Source organism: Trachurus japonicus, chromosome 13, assembly GCF_045865225.1.
Source record: "Trachurus japonicus isolate A0001 chromosome 13, Traja_1.0".
Classification (NCBI taxonomy): domain Eukaryota; kingdom Metazoa; phylum Chordata; class Actinopteri; order Carangiformes; family Carangidae; genus Trachurus; species Trachurus japonicus.
Genome location: NC_140919.1, coordinates 16,132,416 through 16,148,168, shown reverse-complemented (window position 1 = coordinate 16,148,168; position 15,753 = coordinate 16,132,416). Strand labels below are relative to the sequence as shown.

General features: G+C 41.1%; 1 protein-coding gene across 1 annotated transcript in view; it reads right to left on the bottom strand.

Moving 5' to 3' along the window:
• acsl3a (acyl-CoA synthetase long chain family member 3a) overlaps window positions 1-15,753 on the bottom strand; it is a 41,533-nt gene that overhangs the window by 22,553 nt on the left and 3,227 nt on the right. Inside the window, exons 2-5 of the mRNA XM_085794983.1 lie at window positions 10,738-11,314; window positions 7,973-8,150; window positions 2,090-2,199; window positions 300-438 (exon numbers count right to left, since the gene is read on the bottom strand). Of these exons, the coding sequence (XP_085651109.1) occupies window positions 300-438; window positions 2,090-2,199; window positions 7,973-8,150; window positions 10,738-11,112 (802 nt within the window). The 5' untranslated portion in view covers window positions 11,113-11,314. The remainder of the gene's footprint in view (window positions 1-299; window positions 439-2,089; window positions 2,200-7,972; window positions 8,151-10,737; window positions 11,315-15,753) is intronic.

The following is a 15,753-nucleotide window of genomic DNA, read 5'->3' as shown; positions in this document are numbered from 1 at the left end:
ATCCTCTGTAATTGAAACTCATGCCACGGCTGAAATGAAATTATAATCATGGACGTGAGCCAGTAGCTCTGGTGACATCATCAGGGTTATTTTCCCAGCCTTAAGGAAGCGCCTTCATATCCGCAGAGAAACTTCACAATGAGTAAACTGAACTTGACCTTGTATCACCCCATGTGACAAATGCATTTTTAGTAAATGGTATAAAGTAGCTTCAATATTTATGCACTTCATTACACGCTAAATGTTCTGAAATCAAAATAAAAATCAGTACAACTCAACACAAACAAACACATGCTTACCGTTCTCAGGCTTGGCCCCCAGTTTCTGGACGGCGGCCATGTTGTGGACGCTGATGCCACGTGGATAGCCGGGCCATGAGGTCGGAGTGTCATCCACTACAATGATATGCTGCAGCCTTGGGACTTCAATTAGGATATCCTGACACACACACACACATAGAGACAGACACACACACACACACACACACACACACATAAATCTAAGTGTTGTGTATACATTAACACTAGATGAAAACCAGGTTCCTTCTTTTGTCAAGTGACCAGGAATCCCAGACACATCATCATCCTCATCACCCTCATCATCATCATCTTGTTCGTCAGTATTTGGTCTACGACAGGATGTGTGAGAGTGAGCAGAGGATCTGTGTTTATTCCACTTTGATAAAAAGGGGAGATGAGATGCCAGAGCACCGTTTTTCTTCGGGGGGGGGGATTGAATCTGTCCAAAACAGCCTTTAACACACGGCACGTGCATTCTTCTTTATTTTTTTTCCATCTCTACGGTGACACGCTGCTCCTCACCTCCTCCTCCTCCTCCTCCTTAATCAGCTCTGCTCCAGTGTTTTTAGATTCTCCCTGATGGATAACAGAGGTGCCTGAAAGCAGCAGCTGCCTTAAAAAAAAAACTCATGGTGGAAGACAAGAGATGTTTCACAGTCTGGAAACGACTGGCAGACGGTGGATCACTGACGTCATGGTGAAAACTACTTAACTTTGTTAACTTTGCTTTTTTATTTGCAGAGTGGAGTGAGTCAGGTCTTTAAAATACAATACATCTCAGATATCAAAGGTGAAAGTATTTGATATATACTGTACATTAGGAAATCATTGGCCATAATTGAGTTGCTTGTGTTTTCTTTTTTTCTTTTATGTCATTATTATTTACGAGTAATTTTGAAGACCATCTAGTTTAATTTCAAAAGGAAATGATTGAGGGGCAGGGAAAATAAGTTTTCTTCATCCTGCTCCCTTCCAGGCATGGAATGTGTAAATTATAATCTCATTTTGTCAGTAATGTACGATTTGAAAATGTCCTTGCATGGAACAAATGAAAATGAAAATGAATTCTCAAGTAATTATCAATGGAAAAGATAAAAGAAAAGAAATGAACAGCTCAGTTAACGTTGTGTATCTTTACATTCTTAGAGGTAACTGTATCACCGATTAGGTTGCAGTATGTATTATTTTTTTGATAAAATGAATAATATTAACTGCTCTCAAAGAAAAACTCATGAACCATGAACGATTAATGGACGGTCCTTTCTCTGTAACAAAATGAATGAACTGCATTGTTTAACCATTAAGCTCAACTTTAAAGTCAACTTTGTTCCTCCATGGAGGGAGGCCGTTCCCTTTTGGGTCAGAAACAGTTTCTGTTATTGAGATACATGATGTTCAGACACACAAATACAGTAAATACCATCAATCACTGCCTGATACTGTTTGTCTTTTTTTTTTATTGCCCATTTTTCCACAGAAAAACAAGTGAACTAAGCATACGCAGCTGCACGTTGTAAATCTGAGGGAGGACAGTTGAACCAGCTGAACCTTCGATTACCCACATACAACACCTACACATTTACAATACTTCCTTTTATTTCTGTTTTTTTCTCTTTTTATTACAAGTCCTCTATTTCAGTATTTTATTTATCTTAATTTATCTTAGTTTCCTCAGTGCAATTCCTCAGTTCCTCTTATTATTATCTTATTTCTATATGTTTGCATGAAAAGTTCAATACAAATAAACTCTGATTGATTGATTGATCGATTTGTCTTGTGCGTGTTCTGACCTTGAGTCTGGTCTCCAGGAGCTCTCTGCTGGTGATGATGTGGGTGACCTGAGTTTCATTCAGCCCATGAGCGATGGCTGGACCTCCCAGTGTGGAGTAAAGTGTGGCCACTGCAACAAACACATGAAAAAAAAACACTATTGTTAGTTATTGATTCTTATTGAGTAAAATTAAAGAGGTTTTCTCTCTCAATGAGCTCAGACTTGTTCTTGAAGGATTTTGTACCTGAGGTATACAGTAAGCTGTGTTGTATTCATACAAGGTCTGACTATCTCTTGACTTGATTATAAATCTGCTGCAACTTTACAATTTCAAAAGGACACATAAACATGTGTCTCGCGCTTGCAGTAAATCAAACCTGACCAATGGACACAAACCCTTTCCTGAGAAGCCTCATTGGTCGTAATACTGTAACTCATGCTTCTTGGAATACATAGACTTGTCAAGTGTGTGGTCGGTCATGGGCTTGTTTTTTTTGACAAAAAAAAAACTCAGCCTTTTCCCAAAATATCAGCCAGGCAACTGTGCCAAATTCAGTGGAAGTGTTTTTGAACGAAGCCTTAATGGTAAGATCAGTACTCATGAGCGAAGCCAACTTCTAAAGTAAAACGTAGCCTTGATTAGAAGATTAGATTACCGTAAATGCTCATCATAGCAGCATTTTATTAAATACTCATAAAAAGACTAAAACCTAAATAAAATAAACATAAAAACATTATCAAATGTAAATGTAAAGTGCAGTGTGTAGGTGCATGTCCAGTAGAGAGAAGATTTAAAGTGACAGAGTAAACCAACAATGTCGTAAAAATGCAAAAACTGTTTTGTGTGTTCACTCGTACATCGTGCAATTTAAATATCTCGAGTCATCATATGGACACGTGTGACGATGGACAATGTACGTGCACTCTTGTCTGTATTGCTCAGCATTTCTGGCTTGGCCCCTCCCACCGCGATGACATCACCGGGCTCCTCCAGAGGCCGTCCTGACTCTGAGCTCAGCCCCCGAGCAGATGGGACACAAAGCTCTCACTGCACTCACAAGCGCTCTTCTGGGGATATAAACAGTACTGGTATGTGAGGGGGCGTGTGTGTGTGTTAGGACTGAGTGCATATGTCTGAAATGTCTGAATGTGCCGCTGGTATGTGCTGCTCGCCGCATACAGGCGTCCACTAAAGAGTTAAAGCTATGAGTTTGTGTTTTATTTCTTTTTTTCTAACCTCGGACATTGACCTGTTGGTGTCTTCCTCATCTGCTGGTGGAGCTGATTCAGATTTATTAGACTTTTCAAATACAGTAGCTGGATTTGTATGAATCAGAGCAGACAGTCACTGGATAACAGTGTTTTATAGTTTGCTAAATGATGAAATTAGTATTAATATGGATAAATGTAAAACTGAAAACCATGCTAAGAGTACAGACAATGCCCTGTATCAAGCTGTGACATCAGTCTGAATTACTCTTGACTTTTTCATTTGTTAAAATTCAAAAGATTTTAACTTTCCTCTGACATTTCTGTTTTAATTAATGCAAAACAAACCAACAATGAGATCAATCAGTGTCATCTGCTGAGTTAAGTCCTGATGAACAGTCAGTCGACTTGTTACATAAAAGCCGCCATCAGACAGAACATTCAGTTATTATGTCTGAGGTTTAAAAGCTTCTCAACACTCTATGAATATGTAAATATTACTCTTTTCTAGGACTGAATGTTATTTAAACAAAATCATATTTTGGCAGATATGAGTCACAGTTTCTGTCGGACAGGTCTTTTTAAAAAAAAATTCAGTTTCAGTGAAAATTGATGATGTGATTATTTCCAGTGTTATGTACCAAACCAGACGCGATTCAATCTCTGCAGAGAAACAACGACGCTTCATTTATGGTCTGTTCTTGTGCCGCATTTCATCTTTTATCAAAAGAATTACACATTATTGGTCATTTGGACATAACACTTTCTGTCTGTATTGTGATTTTGATAATATTTCAATAAATTGTTCAAATTTACGTCACTGAAAAGCTTCAAGTTTCCACAGCACGCATTCCTCACATGCCGCAACATGGTGGGCGCCAAACTTCAACACAGACATAATCCTGTGCACAAACATCATTCTGCACAACTACAGAACACTTTTTATTTTGCATTTTGCACTAATCTAATGTTGTTTTTATGTCTTAAATAGTTTTTAATTGTCTTAACCCTCCTGTTGTCCTTCTCGGTCAAATTAACCCAATCTGTTCCCTTCCTCCATCCTTTTTTCCTTTCTTTCACCCTTCCTTCGTTCCACAATCCTTTTTCCCTTCCTTCCCTTTGTCCTTAAGTCTTCTTCCTTCCTATATTGATCCAGTTGACCTGATCTGTTTCCTCTCTCCCTCCCTCCATCTTTCTTTCCTTCCCTTTTCCTTCCCTCTTTCCACAATCCTTTCCCCTCCCTTCCTCCATTCCTTCCTTCCCTTCCTCCTTAATTCTTCTTCCTTCCTTGAACGAAACTGTTCCCTCCCTCCCTCCCTCCCTTCCTTCCTTCTATCTTTCCCTTCGTCCTTACTTCTTCCTTCCTTTTTGACCCAATTGACCCAATCTGTTCCCTCTCTCTTTCTATCTTTCCCTTTTAGATTTTGGAGTGGAGACTTTTTTTGGCCTTTTGCTTTCTGAATTATGTGTGTGTGCGTGCGTGTGTGTGTGTGTGTGTGTGTGTGTGTGTGTGTGTGTGTGTGTGCGCATGTCCTTCTTTAGTTGTGGACTCATTTTGTTCTGGTGAGAATTCGGTTTTGGCTCGGGTCAGGCATGTATCAGTGATGGTTAAGGTTAGGCTGAGGGGCTCGGGAATGCATCATGTCACACACTGTTTGTGAATGTGTGTGCGTGTGTGTCAGTGTGTGCACGCGCACATGTTAATGGCTGCAGTGCACAACTAGTGTAACACAGGGCCCAGCTGAGACAGAAGAAGGTCAATTTGTCCCTTCTGCTGTTATGTAAGTGTCCCACTTCTCCTCATTCACTCCATTTTTCCCTCCTTCCATCTGTTTCATTTAGTTGTGATGGAAACACACACTCCCACTTTTATTTTATTCATCTGCAGCAACACTTTATATAATACTGTACCTTTCAGAATAAGAGTCTTTCAGCTCGTCTCACAGTGGCCGTCGTTTATCTGATGATCATGAAGTGTGAAACGCTGGAAGCTGTCAGTTGAACAGGTTCATATAAATTAACTAAATATCAGCTTAAAGGTTTATATTTGGAACAGCATCATCAAAATTAAAATATAATCCTAAACGTTCGGCTGAGGAAAAGACCTTTTTTTGTACGTTTTTCATGTTTGTGATGTTAATGTTGAGGGATCGGTCGGCCCCCACCCCGAGGGATTCTACGCTGATTTACTCTTTAATATGTTCTGTTCCTGTCTGTGCTGTGAGCACCCACAGCGGTACTTTTAAGTTCATTAAATCTTTTTGATTGTCCTTGAAGGACCCTTTATTTTCTCTGTGTGCTTTAGTTTATGCTCCATTAAACTGTCATCGCTTTGAAAAAAAAAAAAAAAAGAAGCACAGGCCATTAAAGCATCTTTCTTCTTTCTTGCAGGCACTATAACCGAGGGACAGCGGACAGCCCGGGGAGCAGCGGATAACGGAGAGGATGGGTAGGGGGAGGTGGGTGGGGGGGTGCAGAGAGGAGTTTAAAGGTTGGAGAGAGTGATGGAGGAGGAGGAGCGAGAGGGAGAGGAGTGAGGGGCGATGGCGTCAGAGGAGGGGTGAGAGAGTCTACGTGAGCATCTGATGTTGACAGAGGCATCAAGGAGTCAGCCAAAGGCCCCCAGTGAACTCGGACACTCGCTGTGTGTGTGTGTGTCTGTGTGTGTGTTTCTGTGTTTGTGGACATTGTATATTCACTGTATACTGGCTCACTGTCAGAAGGCAAAATGTGCTCATCATCACTTGTTGTCATCCTGAGTTTTGCAGCACTTGTCACTAAATGTGAGTAAATGTTACAGCAGTCGACACACTCATGAGCTTTGTTGTTGTTGCCGTTGTTTCACGTTTCCAGATTCGCTGCTTGTTGTGTTTTGACGTCAATCAAAGGTTTAGATGTTCAAACATGGAGGAATTGAGTTTGAATTTCAGGATCCTGGATTCAAAGTGACGCGAAACTGCCAAACTCTGTAACACTTTATAATAAGTAATAAGCATTAATAAATACTGAATTCTTCATTTATAACACATGAATACTCATTAGTATGTAGTTTATAAATACAGTGAGTGCTTGTCAATGATGAGTAAAACATTTTAATGTGTTTATAAACTACATATTAATGAGTATTCATGTGTTATAAATGATAAATTCAGTATTTAATGCTTAACTAATGCTTAATAGTGTGTACTTATTATAAAGTGTTACCCCAAACTCTTCGTCTGCTTCTACTTAGTGGAGACTGGACGCTTGTGGAGCTTTCTCTCTGTGTATATATATATATATATGTGTGTGTGTGTGTGTGTGTGTGTGTGTGCGTGTGTCCAATCTGTGTTTAGATCTCACGGCTGGAGGTGTCATGGCCCTCGTTCACACACACTCACACAGCAGCAGAACAGGAAGTGTTCTGGATCCATGACGCAGAAAGGAGATGTCACTAAGCCCTGTCCCATAAACTCCTGTGTCTCCATTGGTGTAGGATGGAGGGATGTTCACTCTCTACTCTCTTTCTTTCTCTCTGTTGTTTCCACTGTGTCACATTTCTTTTCCATCCTCTTTTTCTTCCTACTGTATGTCCGTTTTTTTGTTTTTTCTACCCCAAATGAAGGAGGATGACCTGGAGCTAGTTTACTTCTGGTGCTCTGATCTTTTGACAACCACACACACGGATATAAAAGCTATAAATCAGCCTAATTCAGACAGATTTGGAAGAGGCTCGGTGGGAAAGATGAAAATGAAGAAAACAAAAGTTGCTGGACAGTAAAAACTAAACTGAAAGTACAGGTTTAAATATGTTTAAATGCAGAGTTCATTCTGTGTAGTCCATGAACAGTGAACTAAACACATTTACTACAGTCTCAGCAGAACCGTCTGCTGCAGAACCGTCTCTTAAAGTTTGCATTGGTTTGAAAATTACAACTGTAATGCATCAAACCCACTGAGATAAAAAAAAAAGTAATAACCTCTCCAAACTTTCCAAACATCTTGCACTTGTATCTGATTTTCCTTCCTTACATTCTTTTCTTGCTAGGATTATCTAAACTTGCTCTCCTCTTGCTCATGCTCATGTACTTCACATTTAAATGTATGTACTGTACTGTATATACCTCATGCACTGACTTTGCATACACCGATGTGTGCACATATTTGCGAGCATATGTATGTAAATGTGTATGTGCATGTATAAGTAAGTACATGTATATTCGTGTGTATGTGTGCATATGTGTACACAGGCCCACCACTGCAGTGCATATACTGTATATCACTGCAGAGGGTTTTTTATCATGTAATACTTGCCAGTGTGTGTGTCTCTGTGTCTAAAAGTCTGGTATCATGTTTTGCCTTTACTCTTAATTATGATTCTGTATTATTGATGATTGAAAATTTTGTATTTTTCGTTGGTATTATTTGTAAGGACCCCCTCGAAAATTAGATGGTATATCTCTTGAAAATTAAGTCTCATAACCTGGTGGACACTATCAATTGTACAGTACAATCTCATTTGCAATAAATTAACCTTTGTGCATTAGACTTATTACCAGTATTGCCCCAAAACTGTAATGTTTAAATGGAGAGTAGAATGAAATAAAGTAAAAAATGAGCTCCCTTTTCCATAGCATTTGTAGCGGTGTGGTAATATCAGAGTTAATGAGGAGTTTCTATGTGTGTGCTCACTCACTGACTGACGTGGACTTACATGGGAAGTTGTACATGAAGCAGGCCTGGGCAGCGACGATCCACTCGGCTCTCGTCTCACAGAAGATGGCGATGTTGTGTTTGGGCTGCTGACCCAGCGACGCCAGACCGCTGCCGAGCCGGGTCGCCGCCGTGAGGACGTCTTCATAGGAGCGCCAGCAGTACTCACCCAGAACTACCTGCACCAGGGTGGAGAGGAAGGAGGAGGAAGGAGGAGGAAGGATACAAGACACAAAGGAGTGGGTTACAGAAGAAAAAACAGACACAAGCTCCGAGTTTGAATATAAATAAAAACACAGTATTCATTAAACTACTTCTTCTTTTCATCATCGATAAACACAGGCTTCTGGTCTGGATTCACTCTTCAACACACTCTTCAGTTTGCTGCAGCATCTTTGCTGAGGTTACAGTGGCTCCTAGTGGCCAACAGGTGGTAGTGCATATACACACACACACTAATGATGACTATTACACAGTTTACTTCTGTTTTCCACCTGCTGGAAACAATAGATAGCAGCTAAAGGGCTAAGACGCGCTCTGTTGCTGCAATCAGTGTTTCAACAGTGGGGTTTAAACGGATTAGAGGGGGATTAAAGCAGGAGGGGGGTCGCGAGGGGGTGGGGGGTGGTGTGGGGTGATTTACACAGTTGGCCAACTCAACTCCTGACTGTGCAGACACTTTGTGCCCTGCATAACACACACACACAACAACCCCAAGTGTTTTACTTGGGTAAAGTTCACAGTGAATGACAAAGCAAAGAATTCAGGTGTGTGTGTGTGTGTGTGTGTGTGTGTGTGTGTGTGTGTGTGTGTGTGTGTCTGTGTGTGTGTGTGTGTGTGTGTGAAACAAATGGACCAACATTAGCAAACAGGCTAGTTAGCTTCAAACTCTCACTCCTACTTCCTTTATGAGTCTAAAAGTCGAAACACACTTTTGAACTCAAACCAATTTCTCCTCCCTGTTTCCATGATCTGTGTCTTTCTCATACTCTTCTTTCACTCCCATCTCTCTCTCTCTCTCTTTCTCTTTCTTCATCCTCTCTGAATATTTGTCAGGTCGATGTCATTTAAAGGGCGTGGAGGAGACCAAGGAGCCCTCGGAGAAACGATTAACGATGATTTCACTGGAGAGAGTCGCAGGGAAGTATCTGAAGGATGTGAAACCTGTGATTATGAATGTCGTTTGTTTTTGCAGGTTGCAGGACAATTTGTGTGGTCTCATTTTGATTTTAAACAATGCAACAAAACTTTCTCTTCTCAATACAGATGTTCCCCTTCCCCATCTTTGAACTTCTTTCTGTACCACACCAACCTGGGTATGAAATGTCTTATTATATACAGTATTTACACAACCATCCACCCTAATCCAATGATTCTTAAATGCTTTACACACATATATAAGTATTATTCTAGTAATCCAGATAATCTACAGATGGGGAAACTTCTGGCATAAACAAAGGTGGGTGTGTTTTTTATATGCAGGTATTTAGTTCGTCAGTATTTAGGTTTAGGGCTGGAGCTGCAGGTGGGATATACATAATTTTATTCATATATTCTTGATTTGTTGACATAAATAAAAACATTATTTATTACAAGACCACATTTAGTCTCACCTGTATATATTAGTGAGAAAACCCAGTGTTAGAACAGTATTATACTAATCTAATAAACCAAACTGCACCTGAATGAAAATATAAGGAAATTATAAATTTAAGTGAAAGGTTCTTGCTTTGAGTATTTGTTGAACATGGAGAAACACTAATCTATCCAATCCTGTTGCTTCATACTGTGCAGCCTGTGATACAGTTTAATCTCCAGTTAATAAACACGTCTGCACATTGAGCTGCCGTCCACCTCGTTAGACAAACGTCATCAAAACGTGGAGGTAGAGCTATTTATATCTTAATACCGACTATGTTGTCTTTGTATTTCTATTTACATGGACATAATTTCCAATTTATATGACGTGTTCATTGTTGGTGCTTCAAAGATGTATTGGGTCTTTTGCATTCATAAAGGAAACTTGGTTTATTGGATCTGGAGATCGATACAACCAGAATTATGTTAAATATGAATCTACTGTACCTGCTTCCACTCTTTATCCTAAACTAACCCAACTAATCAATGGCTGTAACTTAAAGGGATAGTTCAACATTTTGGCAAATTGGCCCAATGCCATGACCCCTATAGTCTTAGCCGTTGGTTTGTTGCCTTGAATTGTCAGTGCAAGCTATTTTTACACCGGCGGAGCAGAGCCGCAAGCTGCTCAGAGCTACGCTACAGAGGCTCATGGGATTTCTTGGTTTCCCTCATCAAACTCATCAATACACAATCCAACAACTCCAAAACGCTCTCATGGACAACTTGTGACCTGCACATTCACTACGCTATCAGATAATAATAGAACATTATGAGACAGAGTTGTTTTAGAGGTAAATTCATGCAAAACCGCTGATGCGCATTCCAGATGGGGGCAGTTTTTCAGCAAGCAGTCACTGAATTTACCTTGAAAACAACTCCGCAATGAACCTACTGCTATGACTATATGGATTATGGCAATGGGCCAATTTGCCAAAAATGTTGAGCTATACCTTTAATCTTTAATAAATAGTGGGAGTAGTTTCACTTTTCTTCACTCTTTAAACTAACATTCAACATAAATGCTGAACTGTTCCTTTAAAATACTTCAAATGTTGCGTTTACTGCCCTTTTAACTTGATACTTCTTCCTATTTGATTCTCTTCCTTCCTCCTCGTTGCTCTTTACCTTTTTAAAAACCTTCCCGTTGCTCTGTTGCTCGTCCTCCTCGCTGATCACCTCCCTGGTGCCGAGGCAGTCTCTCTCCGGGAACCTCGTGGCTGCGTACTCGAACACCTTATCCAGGGTGTCCACCCCCGGGTGCATGGACGTCACCAGCCTCTTGGTGGCGCTCACGGCTCTGTAGGGCCCCTCGGGACACCCCAACACCGAGCGAGCCTTCGGCCTCTTGGCCCGGTCCTCCTCCGAGCCGCGGCCCCCGCCCACGGGCTCCGACACCCAGCTGAGCAGCTGGTAGGGCAGGAAGGTGAGGACGGTGTAGACCCACACCAGCAGGTGGAAGAGGAGCAGGAGAACGGGGTTCAGCTCCTCCTTCAGCCTCATCCTGGTGAAGCTGGGCCGGCGCCGGAGAAGCAGAGAAGATGAAGAAGTAGAAGAAGTAGAAGTTGTGGGAGAAAGTTCCTGCTGCTGTGGTTCCCGTCAGTCCAGTCTGTCCGATCTGTCCGCTTCTCTTTCGTCCTTCTTCCTTTTATAGAGCTTGAATCATTCTCTGTGGTCAGAAAGCGCCCACTGGACCAGGCTGCCCCTGGAAAATAAATGACATTAACCTGGCATCAGATGTTATTCCTCTTTTTTCATCATCATTATTATTATTATTATTATTATTATTATTATCTAACTAGTTTCAAAATGAGATTATTCCTGAGCTTTTTTGTACACAAGGCTCTCAACTCATTCTGAAACCGAAACCAATCAGTGAGTCACATGCATGCCCCAAAAAAAAAAAGAAAAAGAAAAAGAAAAAAAAGCAGAATTGAAATACTGGAAAACCCAAGTGTGACAGCCGGGCTCACTGGCTCAGTGCTGCTGTAAATGTTCCTTCCCCGCCCTGAGACTCCTGCATCCAGAACATGAAGAGAAAAAAACTGCCTGTGTCACTTATTGTTAGTGTCAAGGAAACGAAAAAAACAAAGAAGAAGCAGAAGAAGCAGAAGCAGAAAGAACAAAGGATAAAAAAGAAAAAGAAGACGACAGAGGAGAAACTGAAATGGAAAAAAAAACACAGTCGTTAACAGATGTAAACGACGCTAAGTGGAAGAGGGTGTACGAGAGGTTAATGGATGCATGTGTGTGTGTGTGTGTGTGTGTGTGTGTGTGTGACAGGCCACTAGACCACTAGACACAGGGATGCAGAGTGAGGAACAGATAAGTAGAGAGCAGAGACAAGCTGCAGCTCCGTCCGTCCACACTGTCCCCATTCACTCATCTCATCACGTTTTCATGTTGTTTCATAATGTCGGTAATTCTAGACACACGGTTCATTTGCAGCCTCAGAAGAGAGAGAGAACAAAAATCATTACAGTTTATCATGATGTTATTATTTAACTGCCTGAACGCTTCCCACTTGCAGCTCTGATTCATTTTGACCAAGTGAGAATTGAGATCTACAGATGGATGGTCAAGATCAGACACTGTAAAACTTTAATTTCCTTCATATCTCATATTAAAGGGACTACGAGGAGTTTCCGAAAGCGAAGTGTTTTCACACTACATTTCCCATGAGCCTCTGCGCTCACGGCACTCATGTGCCAAGAATGCTTTCATTAATCAAGAACAAAAGTCGGAGGTTGGAAGATGAACGGATACCGTCGTAGTTCTGACCATAAACGATGCCAACTAGCGATCCGGCGACGTTATTCCCATGACCCGCCGGGCATTTATAGAAAATGGACCCATTAACAAGTGTTCATCCACATAAATGTGAGACTCTTTTATAACTAAAAGCAAACTCCTCAGGGTCTCTTTAAAGGGACAACGAGGAGTTTCTAATCGGTTATAAAAAAGTCTCACGTTAATGTGGATGAATCTCCGCTACACACACTTGTTAATGGGCCCATTTTCGATAAATATATCATTCTGTCTCTATCGTTATTTTGTTATTATTAGTGGTGGCGGAGATGCTGGTCGAGCCGACCAGCGTTTCTTTACTTTCAGTTTCGCAACGAGTCATGAGAATAACGTAGCTGAATCACCGTTTATGGTCGGAACTACGACGGTATGTGAACCTCTTTGAACCTCTGCCTTTAATTATTGATGAATGAAAACATGAGTCCGTCTTGCGCCGGTCAAAAGAATTTTACGGTGCACGCGGAGGCTCATAAATGTAGTGTGAAAACGCTTCGCTTTTCCAAAACTCCTCGTTGTCCCTTTAAACTACATTTCTTTTTGTCTTATCCTTTGGTAATGTCTGATTCATGTTTTATTTAGATGGTTTTATCTCTTGCATAATGCACTTTTCTTTATAATGCTCATGTTGGATTCTTTTCTTGTGAAAAACTTGTGCTGTTTAAATAAAGTTCCTTCATGTCCTTTTGATGCATTTCCATGCATCAAAACAAACAGCTTTTTGCTAAAACACCAGACACAAATGAACTCAGCTGTGCAGGGGTTAATAAATAGTTAATAAAAACGTCAATGGCAATGTTATTGAGTTAAATTTATTGTTATTGAGTTAATATTGTTATCATAAATAGAAAAAGCCTGGTGTTTTATCATGACAAGGGGCCAATTAACTATGACGTGATTTCTGGGTAACAAGGTCTTTAAATTGCCTTTTGACGCCACCAGTGTCAGAAATAATCCTCCTAATGGACACTGACGTTTCTGTTCAGTCCATCAACTGTCTTTGTAATTTAGCAGCTAAAGAAACACGGTGTGAGACTGCACACACACACACACACGCACACACACTACACACACATACACAATCTATTTTAGCAACAGTAATTCATTATTCACATGAGCAAGACAAAGGCTCATCTTGCTCCCCTGAAGCATCACATCCTTCCCCTCCCAAAAACTGCCCAGCTGACACACACAACCACACACACACACTTTACCCTCCACCACCTCCCTCACAGACACACTCGTCTCTTCAAGTGTTCCTCTGAGACTCATAAATAAATCAAAGATTGAACCATCAGCACTCTGCCACTAGACGAGCATCTGTTCTCTGTGGGGTGTGGACGGCCGTGTCTTGTTACCCAGGTTTCATCACAGCCCAGCGGAGCGCCTGCTGCTGCTGCTGCTGCTTCTACTACTGCTGCTGCTGCTGCTGCTGTTTCTTCTACTACTACTACTGCTGCTGCTGTTTCTTCTACTACTACTACTGCTGCTGCTGCTGCTGCTGCTGCTGCTGTTTCTTCTACTACTACTACTGCTGCTGCTGCTGAAACAAGATGTTGTACTTGTTGGTTTCAGTGTCTCTGGTATTTTAGATATTTATGTGCAAAAACTCAAGGTCAATGAAACAGAGGCCACAGAGGAGGAGAAATGTTGAACTCATAGACTGTATAAAGGTTCAACTGTGATAAACAAACTATCAGAGGAGAGCAACAGGCTTCTGTTGTTGTTTCTACTGCTGTTTCTACCGCTGCTGTTTCTACTGTTGTTTCTACTGTTGTTTCTACTGCTGTTGTTTCTACTGTTGTTTCTACTGCTGCTGTTTCTACTGTTGTTTCTACTGCTGTTTCTACTGCTGCTGTTTCTACTGTTGTTTCTACTGCTGTTGTTTCTACTGTTGTTTCTACTGCTGTTTCTACTGTTGTTTCTACTGCTGTTTCTACTGCTGCTGTTTCTACTGCTGTTTCTACTGCTGCTGTTTCTACTGTTGTTTCTACTGCTGCTGTTTCTACTGCTGTTTCTACTGCTGCTGTTTCTACTGTTGTTTCTACTGCTGCTGTTTCTACTGTTGTTTCTACTGCTGTTGTTTCTACTGCTGCTTCTACTGCTGCTGTTTCTACTGTTGTTTCTACTGCTGTTGTTTCTACTGCTGTTGTTTCTACTGCTGCTGTTTCTACTGTTGTTTCTACTGCTGTTGTTTCTACTGCTGCTGTTTCTACTGTTGTTTCTACTGCTGTTTCTACTGCTGTTGTTTCTACTGCTGTTGTTTCTACTGCTGCTGTTTCTACTGTTGTTTCTACTGCTGCTTCTACTGCTGCTGTTTCTACTGTTGTTGTTTCTACTGCTGCTGTTTCTACTGTTGTTTCTACTGCTGCTTCTACTGCTGCTGTTTCTACTGTTGTTTCTACTGCTGTTGTTTCTACTGCTGTTGTTTCTACTGCTGTTGTTTCTACTTCTACTGCTGCTTCTACTGCTGCTGTTTCTACTGCTGTTTCTACTGCTGCTTCTACTGTTGCTTCTACTTCTACTGCTGCTTCTACTTCTACTGCTGTAGCTTCTACTACTGCTGCTTCTACTGTTGTTTCTACTGCTGTTGCTTCTACTTCTACTGCTGCTTCTACTTCTACTGCTGTAGCTTCTACTACTGCTGCTTCTACTACTGCGTCTACTGCTGCTGTTTCTTCTCCTGCTACTTCTACTGTTGCTTCAGCTGCTTTTGCTGCATCTACTGCTGCTGCTTCTACTGTTGTTTCTACTGCTGCGTCTACTGCTGCTGTTTCTTCTCCTGCTACTTCTACTGTTGCTTCAGCTGCTTTTGCTGCATCTACTGCTGCTGCTTCTACTTCTACTTCTACTGTTGCTTCTACTGCTGTTGCTTCGACTACTGCTACTTCTACTTTTACTGCTGCTTCTACTTCTACTGCTTCTACTTCTACTAGTGCTGCTTCTACTGCAGCCTTTACTGCTGCTGCTGCTGCTGCTGCTGCAGCTGGCTGACCTCCACTTCTTCCACTGCTGTTTTGTCACAAGACTTTTCGGTCTAGCATAAAAAAGGACTTGGCTGGAACCGCTTTAAATAAGCCAACCATTTTAATTTCCACCATCTTCTGCTAACCATAAAAATAAAAAAAGAAAGAAAAAAACCCTGCCTAAAAGAAATAAAACAAAGAGGTTTTCTTGTCTAACAGCTCAGAGACTGGGATTCTTCCTCCTTCACTGCTCAACACCCACAACTTTCAAACTCCACACTTGGAGTAACAAGATGATTTGCTCTATAATATGTTCATGGTGTGTAAGTATAAAGATATTAAGTTGCAATTGTTTGAGAATTTCAGATTCCTG